The sequence below is a fragment of the Grammomys surdaster genome, unplaced genomic scaffold (genome assembly GCF_004785775.1).
Source record: "Grammomys surdaster isolate TR1022 unplaced genomic scaffold, NIH_TR_1.0 311, whole genome shotgun sequence".
Lineage (NCBI taxonomy): Eukaryota > Metazoa > Chordata > Mammalia > Rodentia > Muridae > Grammomys > Grammomys surdaster.
The window spans coordinates 265,486-285,002 of NW_021604730.1; the positions used below are offsets into that span (position 1 = coordinate 265,486).

General features: G+C 36.9%; 1 protein-coding gene across 1 annotated transcript in view; it reads right to left on the reverse strand.

Moving 5' to 3' along the window:
- Positions 1-6,307: 6,307 nt before the first annotated feature.
- Positions 6,308-19,517, reverse strand: part of Rpe65 (retinoid isomerohydrolase RPE65) — a 22,452-nt gene continuing 9,242 nt past the window's right edge. The window contains exons 6-14 of the mRNA XM_028777603.1: positions 19,058-19,205; positions 17,523-17,604; positions 17,172-17,304; positions 16,937-17,076; positions 16,109-16,238; positions 8,261-8,375; positions 8,077-8,171; positions 7,874-7,985; positions 6,308-6,497 (exon numbers count right to left, since the gene is read on the reverse strand). Coding sequence (XP_028633436.1) covers positions 6,346-6,497; positions 7,874-7,985; positions 8,077-8,171; positions 8,261-8,375; positions 16,109-16,238; positions 16,937-17,076; positions 17,172-17,304; positions 17,523-17,604; positions 19,058-19,205 — 1,107 coding nt within the window. The 3' untranslated portion in view covers positions 6,308-6,345. The remainder of the gene's footprint in view (positions 6,498-7,873; positions 7,986-8,076; positions 8,172-8,260; positions 8,376-16,108; positions 16,239-16,936; positions 17,077-17,171; positions 17,305-17,522; positions 17,605-19,057; positions 19,206-19,517) is intronic.

Sequence of the window (19,517 nt, forward strand, 5' to 3'; positions counted from 1 at the left end):
CTTCCCTGATCTTCACTCTGTCATGAGAGGCACAGCTCCTGATATTACTGCTAGTCTGAATCCCTCTTGTGTGGTTGTTCCTGCTAGGTCTTGCTACTTGCTGCTATCCTGTCTCTACCAAACTGGACTGAGGGTATATCTGAGAAGTGTTTGCCAGTGGATCAAGATACCACTGCTGATCTGTGAACTCAAATGCCAATTTCCAGACAACACAGAGGACAAAGAACCATTTCTAAACAGGTCCACTTTTCCAGTATCTTGTCTTTTCCATTCTCTGGTGGGTGGTGGGCTAAAAGGGAGGTTAAAGCATTTAAGAACCACCATTAAAATAGGCATTGAAATAATTAAAGTTAGAGAGAAATGGAGAGATAGAAGAATGAATTGGTATTTCTCTTGTCCTTCTTCTCCCACTCCTTTTATAGAATTCACACCAGCCTTCTCATAATCCCACTATAGGGAAACACAGCAAAAAATAGGAGACCATGTAATGTTGGAAATAAGGGCATTTAGTAGGAAAGGTTAAAATTTTTAATAAAGTGTTATAGGACAATTAATTTGTTCTGCATATGAAAAAAACTGAAATGGCATATGAAAAAATGGAAATGGATCAGTTTTCAAACTAAACCATTATGTCCAGTGCATTTAAAAATCTTAAGTGTACTGGTTGTGGTGTTATTTACCTGTAATTGCAGGGTAAGGCAGAAGTAGCAGAAATTAAAACACAATCTCAACTACATAACAAGTTCAAGGCCAGCCTGAGCTCCATGGGACTTTATTAAAAAGGGGATAAGGAAAACCAAACAGAGGCGGCTCCATTTATACCACTAGATAGATAATTGCTCAGAAGTCCAACACATTAAGTGCAGTAAGAAAGAAACTTTACAGTATTTAAGACCTACTCAAATAGTATTAGGACAGCTACTTAAGAAGGCTTCATTGTTGGCTGGAGAGATGGTTCAGAGTTAAGAGTATGGACTGATTTTCCAGAGGTCCTGATTGCAGTTCCCAAGAATCACATGGTGGCTTACAACCATCTGTAATGGGATCCAATGCCCTCTTCTCATGTGCCTGAAGACAGTTACAGTGTATTCAATAAATACATCTAAAAGAAAAAGAAAAGGAAGAAGAAGCCTTCCATTGCAGTGGGGAGGCAGAGGCAGGCAGATCTCTATTGAGTCCTGTCTGGTCCAGAGTTCAAATTCCAGGACAGGCAGGGCTGCACAGAGAAACCCTGTTTCAAAAAACAAAAACAAACAAAGAAAAAAAAAACAGAAAAGCTACTTGAGAAAGAAATGTGGACCAGGCAAGCTGGCAGGAGCCATTTGTTCCCAGCACTTGAGAGGAAGAAGGGAGCAAGGTCTGTGTGTTCAAGCTTACTCTCCAACAAATATCAAAAGTTCCATTTCTTACTTTTAAAATGACTATACCAAATCAAAGTTTGCACTTCTAACTTTACTCATAAATTAATAAATTATATAGACCAAAATAGATGAAGGTGAAAAAGGAGCTTAAGAGAAAGAAAGAGAAGAAAACATCTACACCTAAGTAATTCCTTAGTGTGGGGAAGATTAATAGTGCAGGTTTTAATCCCAACACTCACAGAAGCAGATGCTAAAGAGCAGATTATGAACTCATGTTCAAGGCCATTGGCTCCACATAGTGAGTTCCAGGCTGGCTGGAGCAATATAATGAGAACTTGTTTAAAAAACAAAAACAAAAATCCTGTGGTTTACACTTCAGAATTACTAAAAATATTTTAAAAAATATTTTCACTACAAAATGATTTGAATGTGAGGTGATAAACAGGCTAATAAGCTTTTTAATAAGGCCCCAGATCTTAGCACAACTGACTCCATGATGGAAGTACCACCATCCAGTTTTTAAAACTCAGCAATTAGATAGAAACACTAGCGAAACTAAAGACCTAATCCACCTCAAGTCTATTTTTCTGGGACAGTCTCTAAGTGTTCTTTTGAGAGACCAGATCTTTGGGTTCACACTCCATCTTAGAGAACTTGACCAACAGGCTAGTACCTATCACCAGTTTCCAGGTTATTCTTCAACAAAACCTAAGTTTAGCACCAGTTTCCAGGTTATTCCCAAGCAAATCTGCACCTCCAAGTTACAAGCCTGCCCCTGACACTTCACTTCCTAACAACCACCAATCAGGAGGATAGCAGAAGTTATGTTTATGGTGCTCCCAGCACCAGCCAATTATGTTAAAGGCCATAATAATCCCCAATCAGATGTGTACCAGGCTAGATACCCTCATCTTCCTCTATTAATGCTTGCCTGAAACTGGACTTAAAGCAGCTTCCTCCTGTTCTGCTGCATCAAAGGTGGTGGTGTAGACCAAGATTCAGCTTGAATAAAGAGAATCTAATGGGACTAAATTGGACTAGGCTCCTTGGTGATCTTTTGGGGGTTCACAAACATTACCTGGCAAAACATTTTTGGCTTCTGTAGTTCAGCTTCTAGCTAAATGTTCTTGTTAACTGAAGTATGTCAAAACGAGATGTGGTTTTTGTTTTTAAATGAACATCTTAATGAAGGATTGAGTCTATACTGGGATCCTGAGTCTGAAGGGTAGTCTTGGGCTGGCTAATTGAAAAAAAAAAACCTTCTATTGACTTTAAATCCTTTTGTAGGCAGGCTTCTCTCATAATATCACACAACAATTTCATTTAAGCATTCATGATCTATACATCATAGCACCACCTTTTACTCTTTGTATAAATGTTTAATACATACAATTATTACTTACAAATGACAAATGAACTCATTAGGGCAATTAGAATGTGAGAGTGAGCAGAGCTGACTGACTGCTCTTTAAGAACTGCCTGCTACCCCAGCTCTAGTGGATCCAGAGCCCTCTTCAGGCCTCCAAGTGCATGCACTCACATGCACAGATCCCCAAACACCAACACACCAGTGTAGCCTTGACCTCTTTGTTCTCTTCTCTCAAAACAGTAAAATAAAAAGGAGCTACCTTCCGGTTTTCATCTGTGCCACAGCTATCTGAACCCCAGTCCTGCTCAGAGAGAGCGGTTCTCCCAGGAGTGCTAACACTCCAAAGATCACAGGTGAGACCACTACTGTTGCCCCAAATCAGGGCCCAAGTGGGACATGCCCAGAGCCCACAGGGCCCAGGAACCGAGGAGCAGCCAGGGACAGAATCATTCTGGTTTCCATCTGCATTCGGGACTGACCCTGTGCCACAGCTATCTGGACCCCAGTCCAGCCCAGAGAGAGTAGGTCTTCCAGGAGTGCTAACACACCAAAGATCACAGGAGTGTTGACATATGTAGGACCACAGGCTCACAGGCTCTCATGAGGGACAAACTCCAGCCAGACAGCAAAACCAGCTAGCACCAGATATAACCAGATAGCAGGGGGCAAGGCCAAGAACATAAACAATCGAAACCAAAGCTACGTGGTATCATCAGAACCCAGTTCTCCCACCATGGCAAGCCCTGGATATCCCAACACACCTGAAAAGCAAGATTCTGATTTAAAATCACATCATGATGATGATAGAGGACTTAAAAAGGACACAAATAACTCCCTTAAAGGAATATTGGAGAACAAAGGTAAACAGGTAGAAGGCATTAAAGAGGAAACACATAATTACCTTAAAGAAATACAGAAAAACATAACCAAACAGATAGAGGAATTGAACAAAAACATCCAGGATCTAAAAATGGAAATAGAAACAATAAAGAAATTACAAAGGGAGGCAACCCTGGAGGTAGAAAACTGAGAACAGAGATCAGGAGTCATAGATGCAAGCATAAAAGAAACAAAATACAAGAGATAGAAGAAACAATCTCAGGCGTAGAAGATACCATAGAAAACATTGACACAACAGTCTGAAAATGAAAAATGCCCAAAGCTCCAAGCCCAAAACATCCAGGAAATCCAGGACACAATGAAAAGACCAAACCTAAAGATAATAGGAATAGAAGAGAGTGAAGAGTCCTAACTCAAAGGGCTAGTAAACATCTTCAACAAAATTATAGAAGAAAACTTTCCTAACCTGAAGAAAGAGAAGACCATATACAAGAAGCCTACAGAACTCCAAATAGATTGGACCAAAAAAGAAATTCCTCCCATCACACAATAATCAAACTCCAAATACACAAAACAAAGAAAGAATATTAAACCAGTAAGGGAAAAAAGTAAAGTAACATATAAAGGCAGACCTATCAGAATTATGCCAGACTTCTCACCAGAGACACTAAAAAAAACCAGAAGATGACAAATGTCATACAGACCCTAAGAGAACACAAATGCCAACCCAGGCTACTATACCAGGCAAAACTCTCAATTACCATGGATAGTAAAACTAATTTATTCTATGACAAAACCAAATTTACACAATATCTTTCCACAAATCTAGCCCTACAAAATTAATAGATGGAAAACCCCAAAACAAGGAGAGTAACTACTTCCAAGAAAAAGAAGGAAATTAATCTTTCAACAAACCCAAAAGAAGATAGCCATACAAACTTAATTCCACTTCTAACAACAAAATTATAGGAGGCAGCAATCATTTGTCCTTAAAATCTCTTGACATCAATGGACTCAATTTCCCAATAAAAAGACATAGACTAAACAACTAGATACAGGACCCAGAATTTTGCTTCATACAGGAAATGCACCTCAGTGACAGAGACAGGTATTACCCCAGAGTAAAAGGCTGAAAAAAAAAATCTTTCAAGCAAATAGTCCCCGAGAAACAAGCTGGAGTAGCCATTTTAATATCGAATAAAATCAACTTTCATCCAAAAGTTATCAAAACAGATGAGGAAGGACATTTCATACTCACTAAAGGAAATATCTACCAAGATGAACTCTCAATTCTGAACATCTATGCCTCAAATGCTAGGGCACCCACATTCATAAAAGAAACTTTGCTAAAGCTCATTGAACTCCAAACAATAATAGTGGGAGACTTCAACATCCCACTCTCAATGGATGGATCATAGAAACAGAAACCAAACAGAGACACAAGGAAACTAACAGAAGTTAGGAACCAAATGGATTCAACAGTTATCTTGAGAACATTTCATCATAAAACAAAAGAATATATCTTCTTCTCAGCACTCCATAGTACCTTCTCCAAAACTGACCCTATAACTGATCACAAAACAAGCCTCAACAGATACAAGAAGATTGAAATAATTCCATACATCCTATCAGATAGCCACAGGCTAAAGCTGGTGTTCAATATCTAAAAGACCAGAAAGGACACACACACATGGAAGCTGAACAACTCTCTACTCAATGGTAATTGGGTCAGGGAAGAAATAAGAAAAAAATTAAAGACTTTTTAGCTTGAGGATTCTTTAGCAATTATATATATTGCCATGGGTCCTAGATGACATTCCCAGGTATAAGAAAATGTTTGCTTTGGCAGGAAGTATACTTTCTCTTCTTTGAGCAATGCTACATACAAATCAAGTATAGAAGACTTTGTATTTTAAATGTTTAAATTATTTTTTAATAATGTGAAATAGGTAAGAAGATAGCTTCCTAAAACAACTTTTATTATAGAAAAGCCAGTCTGCCAAAGTCTACATTCCTTTCCTATTTGATTACTAAGTGTTTAAAATAATTTTTTTCAGTTTATTTTTATCTTACAGAGAAAATAATCAAATAATCATGTAAGTTTTAAAGGAACTACTTGTCCAAGTCAGAAATTTCTGAAAAACACTGCAAAATTGTGTACATCTTTGACTTAAAGCCATGATAGACTGCTAAAATAAACAGAATTTGTTCTTTTTCTATTTTTTAAAACATTATATATATTTATGATTTTTAAAACAATATATATAATATGATTATATATATTTTAAAACATAATATATATTTATGTAATCATATATATATATATATGATTACACTGTAGCTGTCTTCACACACACCAGAAGATGGCATTGGATCCCAGTATAGATGGATGTGACCCACCATGTGGTTGTTGGGAATTGAACTCTGGATCTGTAGAAGAACAGTCAGTGCTCTCAACTGCTGAGCCATCTCTCCAGCCCCTAAAATAAACAGAATTTAATTATAGATTTGAAGCTAGCTGGCCTTTTTGGTTCTGCCATTAGAAACATGTCTTGCTAGAATATGTTGATTATTTTCTGTATTTTTTAATAAAAATTACATTTATTCATTATGTATGGACATAAATGCCCCATAATGTGTGTATAGAGGTGAAATAACAACTTCCAGGAGTAAATTCTGTCCTTTCATGTAGATCACAGATATTGAACTCAGGTTTTCAGGCCTGAAAACAAATGACTTTACTCATAGAGCCATTTTTGCTGACCTGGAATATGCTCATGATTTTTTGAACAGTCCATGGAAGGTCACAGGGATATTAGTCTCCACTTCAGCCCTGGCAATTTCACTCAAGTCTTTGGCATTCAGAACCAGGAGATATGCAGGCTTTTGTCCTGCCCCAGGGCTCACCACCACACTCAGAACCACACCTGTTAATTAAGGCAGTTTTGAGATTTTAAAATCAGGTTTTAAGATTATCTGACATTAAAATTATAGGTAGTAAGATGATATTACATTAAGAAATAGAAATCACATAGAAATAAGTCACATAGAAAACCATGTGATTTATTGTGATTCTGGTTCTTTAATAACCTGGCTGTGGGACCACTTGAAGGAATACTCTAAACTCTTTCTTCCTGGACTAGCACTATTCCCAGGAAGGGAGTGACCTTGTTTGTAATAAGACACTGAAGTTTCTTACTACAACAACAAGGTCAAAATAATAATTCATCAGTGTTGACTAAGGGAGCAGGTCTATGTTCTTATCTTTAATATAAGTTATGATTAAGTAAAAATGTGCACTACACTTTAAAACTTTTAAAGCAGAAGAGTGTGTAATAACTATAAATTTCAAGACTTATATGTAGGTTTACTTCTTTCAAACAGAATGAAAACCTAGCTTTTATACTTTTCAATAATGGTGTGAATATAAAACCACTTATCAGAAAATGGCCACCAAAATTATTTATCATTCTTCTATAGTTTCCCATATTTTAAAATATTAACCTTACAGAATATAATACATTTTCCCGTCCTTGCATTAATGTTTTTAAATCTTTTATTATTTTTATGTGTATGGTTATTTTGTCTGCATAAGTTCCTGTGTACCATATATATGTCTGGTGCCCACAGAGGCCAGAAGAAGTTTCTGGATCACCTGAAGCTGAAGCTACAGCTTGTTGTGAGCTATAATGTAGGTGCTGGGAATTGAACCCTGACTTCAACAAGAGGAGGCAGTGCTCTTAACCACTGATCTAGCTTTCTAGGCTTCCTAGCATTAATGCTTAATTGAGGCTGATGATATGTAATATAGTTGCTTTATTATATGCTATAGCTCTGGTTCTTGCTTAGCCTCAACTTAGTAAAACAAACAAGCAAACACTTGAGTCCCAGACATGAATATTCATTGATATGTTAGAATATTTTATTTTATTTCCTTTCCTAGAACTCAATCTGCTTACTCAGAAATATATTTTGGTGAAGAAAGGCAAATATAATTCTTGCTGTTATGCCCTTTCTCATCCCTTCAATTAAGAACTTCACTATGACACAGAATATGTTTTACTGTGGTGGTTTGTTTTTGTTTTGGTTGGTTGCATTTTGTTTTTTCTAGTAGCAATCTACAGGACCTGACCACAAATGAAAGTCACTTTCAAAGAAATTTCAATTCTCTGGTGCAATTCCACTCAATTTAAGAACCACCGTTTGAAAGTTAGTGAATAATCAGCCCAATCCCTTTCATAAGAGTGAACAAACTTAATTTCAACATAAAGGGAAGTTCAGAAACACTCATTGCTTCCATTACCATCATCTTCTTCCAGAGCATCTGGTTGAGAAACAAAGATGGGTTCAGACGGGTAAGAATCCGGCTCTTGCCACATCCAGATTTCTTTAGTTTTGACATTCAGCTTACAGAGCTGCTTATGCCCAAGATAAAGAATTGGTTAATTAATGAGCGGCTTTACTTGACTAGCACATGACTCAAAGATCTATTGGATCCTTTATTACCTTGTCTGGAACAAAGTGATTCAACCCAAGTCCGTATGCATACGTGTAAGGTTTTCCTCCACATTTCTGGTAATTGATTTGAGGAAATTCAAAGGCTTCAAAACAGAACACGGGTACAGGAAAATTCAATATCTTTAAATAGATCATCGATTCACTTCTCAGCTTTTTTTCTAGATCATCTTACCTTGACGGGGCCCTGAAAAGAGAACCTCAGGTTCCAGCCATATTGTCTCATCACTGCACAGAATGGCTGTGGCAGTTGTATGGGGGAGTGTGACTAAATTTCTGCCTGTGTCGGCCTAAGAAAGAAGATAACAGATTACAATAAGAAGGGACGGAAATTCAAGTATCTGTAAATGCAGACTTCCCAAGCTTTTCCTCCTCTTTTCAGAGGTCATCATGCAAGGAACAACAACAACAACAACAACAACAACAACCAGACAAGGAGCCTGGCTACTGTATTGGCCTTGGAAGTCTCTCAGATGGCATACTAGTATGTTAAAAGTAACCTGCTGGAAACATATTGTTCAGGGTTAAATGTCTGTCTCTAATGTGACAACCATGTTGATTAGCTTAAAATTCTTGATAATGGTCTTAGACTTCAGAATAGGTGGCATCTGACATTGTTCTATCCTAAAAGTCTATTTTTTCATGCAGCCAATTAGACAGGCAAGTCAGTTTCTTAATCATTAACTTGTGTGCTAGGCACCATGCTAGGTACTAGGAGGGGAAAGGATATTTAGGGATTCTCAAGTTGTCTACAAATTTAACATAACAAATGCATTTGGCGTGACTGAAAACATCTTGGTCACTTGATTACTCCACAAACACTTACTGAGCACCTCTGTAGATTATGGGTTACATAAGGTATTAGTTTATGGGTTATATTAGGTGTTAGATTGTGCGTTATATTAGGTGTGAGGGAGAAAGCTACAAAAACGATTGAAATGACTCATGTAGCGTGTGTGTGTGTGTGTGTATGTAATTTAAGAAACCACATGAAAGCATTATAATCAAGATATTTTGTAATATTGTGGGATAAATAAGAACATAGGTGACAGCTGTGAGTAGGAAGGACAGGGCATTACAGTAAGCTCATAATACAAGGTAGAGAATATATCAATGTCAGGTAAGTAGAGAAAAGTTTCTGTCTGTTTTAAGGAGTCAGAAAAAGACAAAGCCTGAGAATAACCTGAAGTTGAAACTTAACTTCAGATTAAAATGAGAACAAGACTTTAAAATTCAGGAAGAAATAAGGACTGTCCAGGGAGTAATAGTAATAGAACTACTTAGCATGCTTAGCATTCTTAGACTTGTGAATAAGTAGGTATGGCTGGAAGAATGTCCCTGTGACAGTGAAAAGCATAAGTTTTGAAGCCCTAGTAAGACTGGAACCTAAACTAGAGAAAGCCAAATTGTGGGGCTCAAGCCACAGACTAGAAGTAGGGAGATGGCTTCCTGCTTCAATCCATTCAGAGTTTCTGAAGGCTCTGCATGTATGGCTCCATGTGGGGGCAAAGCAGGGAAGAGAGTAATGGAGGAAATGTCAGCTCAGACCTGACTACAACCCTACACATACAATGGTATAGGGAAACTCAAACAAAAGGAAAACAGGACTAGGAACACAAAGAAAAGGCAATAAGAAAGTGTTGACATTACACACAGAGCTATCATAATCACACTCAGCACATACCACCAAAGAGGACTGGCAAAACAGCCAACTAGTCAGTTTCTGCCTGAAACCTCTTTTTATATACCACCTGAATACAGAACACTGATATAACAACACCATGACAATGTTAATGAACAGTAGTAGCAGTTTTCATTTAGATGCCAGCACTGTGCAATCCATTTGGTATAGATCATATTTATTTGATTATTACAGCAAGTAAGTCCTGACTTTCTCCCATTTTACACATGAGGAAAATTTGTCTCAGATGAAGCATCATGCCAAAGTCACAGAGCTAGGCTAGGGTATGCCTCCATCCCACTCTTAACAAACTGCCTGCTTGGCCAGCAGCTGAGTTAGGACCCCATACCCATGAGGAAGTCACACAGGATCTTAACGACTCAATTTCTTCATCAGTGAGATGAGGCTGTTCTCAGAGAACGTTTAGACTTTGAGGAAGGACCCTATGAAAACAGCCCCCCCCCTTTTAAAAAAATATAGTTTGTGAAGAGCAACAGATGCCAACTGCCTGAGGATAAAGTATTTGTTATCTTCTAGCTAGGATATATAAAAATGACATGTAGTTATATTGTCAAACAAAAAAAATCTCCTAGGCCAGATATTTAAAAAGACATTTATCTCCTCTCATATACATGTAATGTCATACATAGACACACACACACACAGACACACACACAGACACACACACCCTTAGACGATTGCATGAAAACAGTGGGAAATACTTCTGAATCATATTTTATACTCTTATTGTTGAGGAGCAGTGAAGGTTATTTTTTACTTGGAGATTAACAAATATACTTAATAAAGTGTACAGTGTACCATGAATATAGAAATAAAAATAGAATAGTAAAGGGATTCAAAGCATGAGGAATTTGTGGGTTGAAATTTTAATATGGGATCAGTGTAAGTCTCTTTGTAAAAGTAGCATTTCATACAAAATTCTTAGATGAGAAAACTAGCAATGCACTCAAGCAGAGAGGGAAAAAACTGTCCTAATCTAGGAGAATGGTGCCAAATATGCTTCAGGAGTACCAAGGATCAGTGTGGTAATAAATTACAGAACTCTGTGGAGAGCTAATGGACTTAGATTGTATAAGGCACATGGGTTATAGTGAAGAACTGGGTTTTCACTGTAGATAAATGAGGGGAAACTATTTTGAATAGGCAAGAAAGACACTGTGATTTACTCTTAAAGAAATTCCTCTGCTTACTGATGATAAAATTAACCATGGCCTGAGGTCAGTATTTCTATTTTGGTCAAGCTTCAAGAATGGCATATATAGCTTGATTATGCTAGCCCTTTTTGTATAATTTTATTCCTGCCCATCCTGTTAAAGCTGGTCTTTAACAACATCAACATGTTGACAGCCAAAGTACATGGCTTGAACCTGAAAAATGGACCTCCAGACAAAGTTATTAAATTTACAGGCTGGTAAGCCAAGAATGGGTAATATTCTGCACAGAGCCTTACTATTCTAAGACAGAAGTGCATTGCTTTTGATAATCCATATTCCACAGCAGATCAGGAAGGCATTCTTGGCAGAATGACCTAAGAAAGGCTCAGTCTTGTTTATAAAATAAAAATGATTAATAAATAATAATAAATATTAATAATATAAAATAAAAAATCTCTCTCTGGGAGAGGTGGAGAGCTTTTGGGGCTGCTTGGCAAGAATCTGACATGGGCCAAAGACAAGGAAATGGGCTGCTTGGCAGGAATATGACATTGGCCAAGGACAAGGAAGTGGGACTTCAGACAGGAATCTGACATTAGGCTAGAAAAAAGAAGTAATTTCAGGCAGGAATCTAAATCTTAGACTAGAACAAAGAATTAATTTTAGGCAGGAATTTAAATATTAGGCTAGAACAAAGAAGTAATTCCAGGCAGGAATCTAAATCTTAGGCTAGAACAAGGAAATAGGCTTCAGACATGAAAATGGCTTTGGGCTACGACAGGGAAGTTGGCTCAGATATTTTGGTTATCCTGATAAACTCTTAGAAACAGTGATCACAGGAGTGTTCACGGATCTTTGTTTATTGTCTTGCTTGTTCCTTGACTATTTGCATCTGTTGTATTGCTAGTTCTTCAACCTAGAACTGACCCTAATACTTGCATGTAATTAAAATGGTAAAAAAGCAAAAAGGCGGAGGGGGGATGGGATATGGGATTTCTAGGAGGGGGAATGGGGAAAGGAGGTGACATCTGAAAGGTAAATGAATAAAATATCCAAAAAAATAAAAATAAAAAGTAAATTCCTCTGCTTTGTTGAATCTACACTTGAGTGTTTGGTTTGGGGATGGGAGTGAAAATGCAAGACTGGATTCAGTAAAACCACTTTTTTTTTTATAGTAGTCCAATCCAGAGAAAATGATTTTAGTTGGACTGGTAACACTGCAGGTGAGACAGGTTAACTGGAGTTGAGAGCTTACTGGTGAATAGTGTTTGAAAGTGAGAGAGATAGCAAGCCCAGCAGCATGTTGCCTGATCTGAACAATTAAAGACTGATATTGTCCCACTATGGTTAAAACTATTACAAGTGGTACAGTTTTTGATCATTTCATTTCAGATGAAGAGAAAGCATCATCATTATTATATATTAAGCTCTAAAAGTGGGAGGTATAATAATGAGAAGAGGAAGATCTGGAATATTTAACTTGCAAAGTAAGATAATATATGAAGTTAGAAAATGAAGCAGTAAGATTTGTGGCCAGACATTTAAAATTGAACCAACTAACATGACTGTGTGTTTGAAACACTTAAATTTAGATGAAGAAGTACAAATATGGAGAAGGTAGATAATCTAATTGAACTACAGTGTGACTTTGACAAGTTTGATAAAGAATAATTACCTACAAGGATGTTCATAATTATTGACCACACAAAATGACTTGAATGAGACAGGAAAGTGAGTATTTCTAGATCATAAAGGATACTAAGTGATATATTCAAAGGAAGAAAATTTAGACAGGCAGCTATAGGCATCATGTTATTGTACATTGTATAAATATTATTCTTGTATTATTTAAATGCTGATTTCTCTGCCCCCATATCTGGTTGCAACCCAGACATGGCATTGTAATGCTTATTCTAAAAGTCTCTGGTCTCAATGTTGTATAAACATTACTCCCCATTTATTCTCTGATTTGTCAATAAAAGCTGATCAGATTATGGATGAGCAGAGGAGAGAGTAGGGCTGAAATTCTAATCCCACCTAGGGGAAAGAGAGAGAGAAATGGAGGATTTTCCATGAGAGGAGGGATCAGGAGACACCATGGGAACACACCTGAAACAGGGAGAGCCATATCAATACTGAAATGCAAGTACCTCTGGGATTTGGCTGGGAGGTAGCTGGTTTAGTTTAGAGGATTAAAGTAGATTAATACTGATCAGTTATTGTGCCATAAAGCTTGATTAAATAAATCTTATAGTCTCTATCTCATTTATTTGGAAGCTAGCCAGGATAAAGGAGAAATTATCACTTTTAAAATTGCACTAACAGGCCATGTTGCAGTATAAAAGGGATAGCTAGAACATGGAGTAAATAGGATTGAAAGAGCACTGAAATTACAGAAAAGCATTTATATTCTAAGAGAGTTTACTTTTAGATTCTCTATTACCCAATCTTTTCTCCATGCCATTTCCAGAAGGACCTAGGTCTCTCTCTCTCTCTCTCTCTCTCTCTCTCTCTCTCTCTCTCTCTCTCACACACACACACACACACCATACACACCTAAACTCCCTCAATAATCTCTTACCTATTGTATGTTACCCAGAGTCTGATAAAGAAAGCCCCTTTATAATCTCTCTGACTCCAATCCATCTTTCTAGCTGTTCTTACAAAATCCCACCTCTCCTCTGCTTTCAATGAAGCATCCCAAGGACTTTGTTATACTTCTGTGTTAAGTCCCATTTGCTTTAAATTTTTTAAAAATAAAACTCTGTCTTAGCAGAAGCTTTTTTTTTCTATCTAAAGAGCCAAGTTTCACTCAACTATTATTCTTTATTAGCTTGCAGATATGCTTAAAGGCAAAAGGATCAAGTTCTAAGCTATGTTTGCTTTCAATTGCCTCTCATTTAAGCCTTTAGTTCAATGTATCTGCTTCAATACCTTTTGTTCAAGCAGGTAGCATATAGGCAGAAAAAGTGTGTTTACATGAGAAAAATATGTTTTTCTTGGTTTTGACTGTTATTTCTATTTCACTAAAAGTTCTGGATATTCTGAAACACTGAAGAGACAAAAATGCAGAGGCAAAGATACAGTTGTTTGGCGTTCAGAAAACTAACCCTCCAAATTTTCATGAGAACGAGGTTTCCTGATTCTAGATCTGCTGTTATCTTCAGTCACAAAGTCCCCTTTAAAAGGCATACTTTCTGGTGTGTGTGTGGGGGTACCGTTCCCCCTCTTTTGTTTTTAAAGCCAAATTTTCAGGGTTCTTGTAAAATCAGGGCAGAAGCACCAACCGTCGCTCCTTCCACACTAAGAGAGTCATGCGGACATTATTTAAAGAAATATAAATCTATATTAATAATCTCTTTTATCAAAGGACTGTTATAGCACAGCCGAGAGCAAATCAGACTATATAATATATCGATTAATAATAGCTTCTTCTACTTTTTGTGAGATTACTACTCTTTTGACAATTAATTGTTGAGAGAAATTAGGATTTACATCTCTCTTGAGAATATTAAACAGAGACTTAAATTCTTTTGTGGAGAGCTTAAAATAAATTCTTAGCCAGTTAGCATCTCCTAGAAACTTTTGAAAATAATATGAATTAAGTAAACTCTCTCTCTCTCTCTTTTTTCAGACCCTTTATCTGTTTTTATTTTATTGGATATTTTACATATTTAACTTTCAATGTTATCTCCTCTCCCATTCGCCCCCAAAATTCCTTATCCCATACCCACTCCTCCTATTTTTATGAGCGTGTGCTCCAAACAACCTCCCAGTAACATCTCCAAGCTCTCGAATTCCTCAACACTAGGGAATACAAACTTTTGGGGACCATGGCCCTCCACTTCCACTGATGTCTGACAAGGCCATCCTCAGTTACTTATATAGGTGGAGACGTGAGTCCCTCCCTATGTGCTCTCAGGCTGGAGGTTTAGACTTTGGGATCTCTGGTTGAAACTTTTGAAACTCCTTATAGAAAGGACCAAAGTACCCACACTTTGGTCTTCCTTCTTCTTCTTCTTGAGTTTCATGTGGTCTATGCGTTGTGTCTTAGGTATTGTGAGCTTTTGGGTCAATATCCACTTATCAGTGCGTGCATACCATGTATGTTCTTTTGAGATTGGGTCACCTCACTCAGGATGACATTTTCCAGCTCCACCCATTTGCCTAAGAATTTCATGAACTCACTGTTTTTAATAGCTGAGAAGTACTCCATTGTATAAATGTACCACATTTTCTGCATCCATTCTTCTGTTGAAGGACATCTGGGTTCTTTCCAACTTCTGGCTATTATAAATAAGGCTGCTATGAACATAGTGGAGCATGTGTCCCTGTTGCATGTTGAAACATCTTTTGGGTATAAGCCCAAGAGTGGTATAGCTGGGTTCTGAGGTAACACAGCCACCTTCAAATCTTTAATTTCCAAAGGAATATTACACTTACATCAAAGAGGAAAACATACCTGGGGCCCAGAAAACATTTCTTTTTAAATACTGTCCACTCTTCTGGTTATTAGTTTCCTTTGATAATCACTCCTCCTCATGTTTACTTTATCAAAAGAGTATTTAAGCCTCAACTTTGAAGTTCATGTTTTTTAGAGTTCTTATTTATATATTAATAATTTTGAATTTTATTTCTATTGCCAGTGTACCTACTGAATTTTTCAGTTACCAAATCTTCAGAGTAATATAAACTCCTCCACCAACTGTCTAATATTAATTATTTTTGTTGTCTAATGTCATTTTCAGATTTATAGAAAAACGAGTTTTCTTTGCTAGTGGATTGAGGACCTTCCAATCATTCATTTTTCCAGAATTTAAAATTATTTAGGATATTTGTACAACTGTCAAAAGATGCTGGGACTCCAGAATCACTGGATCTGTAGTTATTAAGGAATTAATCATTCCTTAATTCCTGTAGTTATTAAGGAATTTTCATTCACAAAGGGATTTTATGAATGGAAAGGCCACAGAATTTGAAATCAAGAAAACTACATATCATTTTGGCTCTGTGGAAGTTGCCTTTTCTAAATCACACCATTCTTTTGAGCTTCAGTTTCCTTATTTGTAAAATAAGAGGTTTAATTATGGTACTTAAAACTCCTCCAATATCTGAAATAAACAGTACAGTTTCCAAGTGAGATGAACACTTATGTAAAGAAAGTTACCTTGTCAATTGTCAAAGGAAGTACATATCTCCTGACTTCAGGCTGAGGAGCCTTCATAGCATTTCTTTTTACTTCTTCCCAATTCTCACGTAAATTGGCTAAATATAAGTAATTATAAACAAATTCAAACCTGTGAAAACAAGAAGTCAAACATGAACACAATTACAAATAATGAAAAAGGGTCTAATGTAGCACAGGCTGACCTTGAACTTAAGATCTTCCTGCCTCTTCCTTCCAACTGTTAGGATTTAAGGCATGCATCTCTACACCTAACCAATTTTAGAGATGATTCATGACTTTGAAAGCACATATGTCTGGTTGTTCCTTAGACCACAACTCAGACTGTTATCGATAAAAATAATATCAGAGTCATTTCCTCCTACTACTCAGTGAGGGAAAATAAAGAGGCTTACCTCATGGATATGTTGTAGTAACGGTAGCTTTACACAATCTTTGCTCTGTCCCATTGTCTCCTCTCTGTGTCTTTAGGAATCAATATATTTTTAATGACTAGCCTGAGAATACCAGTTCTGTTTCTATTATTCAGAATGAGGGCAGGTTCAAGGCACTTTACAGACTTCAAGAAGTTTCCATTTTCAGGCCTGGTTCAGATTAAGTTGGTTTTCAGTATTAACTGTAGTTCTGATGGTTAGTCTGTCTCTGATTTTCTAAACTCTCTAGTCATTATCATTACACTTTTTGCTATTTCATACCACTTCCCTTTTTATATGTGATTCACATTAAACAACAAGAACTTGCATATTTATTAAGGCACTTTGTTTCCAGAGGAAATTGGAGATGGGACATTTATTCAACATATCTTTTTACCCTTTCCAGCAACAGAGATCCACAATCAGAAACCCATTGTCTTCATAAGTATTGATATGATGGAAGAGATTGAAAGGGGAGGTCCTGTATTTGTTGTTGAAATACTTTCTTCTTTTTTTGTCAGCAACATGAAGCCAAACCTGGAAAAGTAAGAAAATGTTTTGATAAATTTTAAAGGAAAAAATTATAAAATACTTTCTTCAGAATCATAATGTAACAAATGAATCAGACATACCCCCATGCTTTCATTGGACTCGAAACAGTCCATGTAGTTGGCTCCCCAAAGACTCCACGAAGAAAGAAACTTGAAAAGGTTAATTTTCACTGGAGTCTCCACAAAAACGATATAGTTGGGAGTTAGACCAAAACTGTTCAGAAACACAAATGGGCTTGTAAATGGAAGGGCTAGTTCTCAGTTATGGGTGGGTGGGAGTCTACACAAAGTGTATTTAGCTACCCAGATCTACAATGCTTGCATGGAATTAATTAGCTTTAAATTTAGTTTTCTACAAAGACCTTCCAGATTAGGATTGGTATCAAAGGTAGACAAGGGACATCTTTAAATTTAAGCAGTCCTTCAAATTACCTGTGTACATAAGATGGCTTGAACCGATCACTGCAGGGGAACTGCACAACAACTTCTGACTTGTTTATTGGATCTTCCTTGTCTGAAATAAAGTGATTTTAAAGGCTTTAGAACAACTCCTCCTCCTCCTTCTTCTCTTCCTTCTTCTTCTCCTCCTCCTCCTCTTCTTCCTTCTACTTCATGTAAAACATTCAAAATAGCTTATATAAGCAAAAATACATTTTCAGATGTGGATTTTTTTCAGAGCTTGTTTTCATATTCTCAGTCATTGGGATATCCTAGTAGAATTCCATGTTGTTAAGGGGGTTTTGAGTGAGAAGTGGTTATCTAAAGGTACTACCAAGTTCTTTCTGGGGTAAGGACAAGTAATTGTATGTCTTAGAAAGAAGACCCTCTCAGGAAAATGTAGTGACAGTTGGAGAGTAGGGAGCCATTGTTAGCTAGAGAACTGAGATGGAGGACAAGAAAGCATCTGCTGAGGGTCCTGGACAGAAAGCAATAGGTACAGATCTGAGGGCACCTGATGGAATGGAAGGAAGTTACAGGCTAATATGGGAAAACAGACATACCAGACATGGACAGAATTAAAGAACAAACTCCCAAAACTTAAATTTAACTGGCAAACTACTCCTATTGAAGGTATAGAAGAAACTCTAGAGGTTGGAATCAAGTCTTGGGTTTGGGGTAGGACTTTTTGTAGGCTCTTGGGAACCCTTAGGACTTCCTCTCTTTTTTGATTGGTCCTGGCCTGGCTATCTTCTCTTCAATAAGCTTTTCCCCTTTCAGCTTGTTATTTACAGTTAGAAACAGTTTCAATCTCTTCCAAGAAGAGGGCTCACCCCCATCCCAGGAGCATCAAATAGTTCTACTAAGAGGTCAGTATTGTTTTCCAGATGTGCCCACATTCTGATTTCTCTTTATTGTGAAGCTACACTAACCTAGGAAAATCCAAATAACAGCAAATTTGAAAAAGTGCATAGGGAAGAGTACTAAGGAGTCACATTTTACAGCAAATGGAGATCAGGTTTAAGTCCAAGGAAGTAAAGCAGTGTTTCAGTGTAGGCAAAGTACCCTCTGGTATTGCAAAGTTCCTTAGAACTATAGTATGGATGAACAATATCAACAACTATGTCCAATAAATACTAGCACACTAAAGTCCACAGATGAGAAAATAATGTGAATGACTTCTTAAATAATGTTAATGGCCTCACTCCCAAAATTTTCAGTCATTCCATATAAAGAGAAACTCAAGATTTTGCTTGGCATATGAATAAGGACTTAATAAATGTTTGATAGAATTAAATTTATCAAATTTATATTTGATATTAATATTTAAAATTATTCACAAACATTTAAACATATATGCCCTAGATTTTGAAACATCATAGAATAGAACTTGGCTTTTTGCTTTCTAGATTTTGAAGCCATCATTGTTTACTGTCTTGCTACTATGATCCAGATCTGATATTTTCAGCAACTTTTTTTCAGTGATAGGAACATCTTTTTCACCTACTGAGGGAAGATTACAATCTCACCTGCTTTCAGTGGAGGGATCTTAATAATGTTGTAGGCAACTGTAAAATTTTTCCCAAAGCAATTGCCAATGTTGTAAACTGTTCCATCACTTTCAATATGTGGATGAGCAGTGGCACCATTGACGGAAACATAGTTGCAAAGATCAACCTGTGGAATGAAAGACGAGTCTTGAGGATTCTTTTAGTTTCAGCACACTTATGAGTAGGACACTGGGTATAGCATTAAGGTTGAGATGAATAAATTAGTGGCAGAATATCTAAACTCCTTTTTTCTAACTATTTGAAATAAACATCACATTAATGTTCATTATAGTCCTGAATTCTATGACTGGTCCCCTATTTAGCCCTTATTGCTTCTTATTCCCAAGTAAACACACTTAAAGAATACTTAAAGTATTTCTTCCTTCCTTCCTTCCTTCCTTCCTTCCTTCCTTCCTTCCTTCCTTCCTTCCCTCCCTCC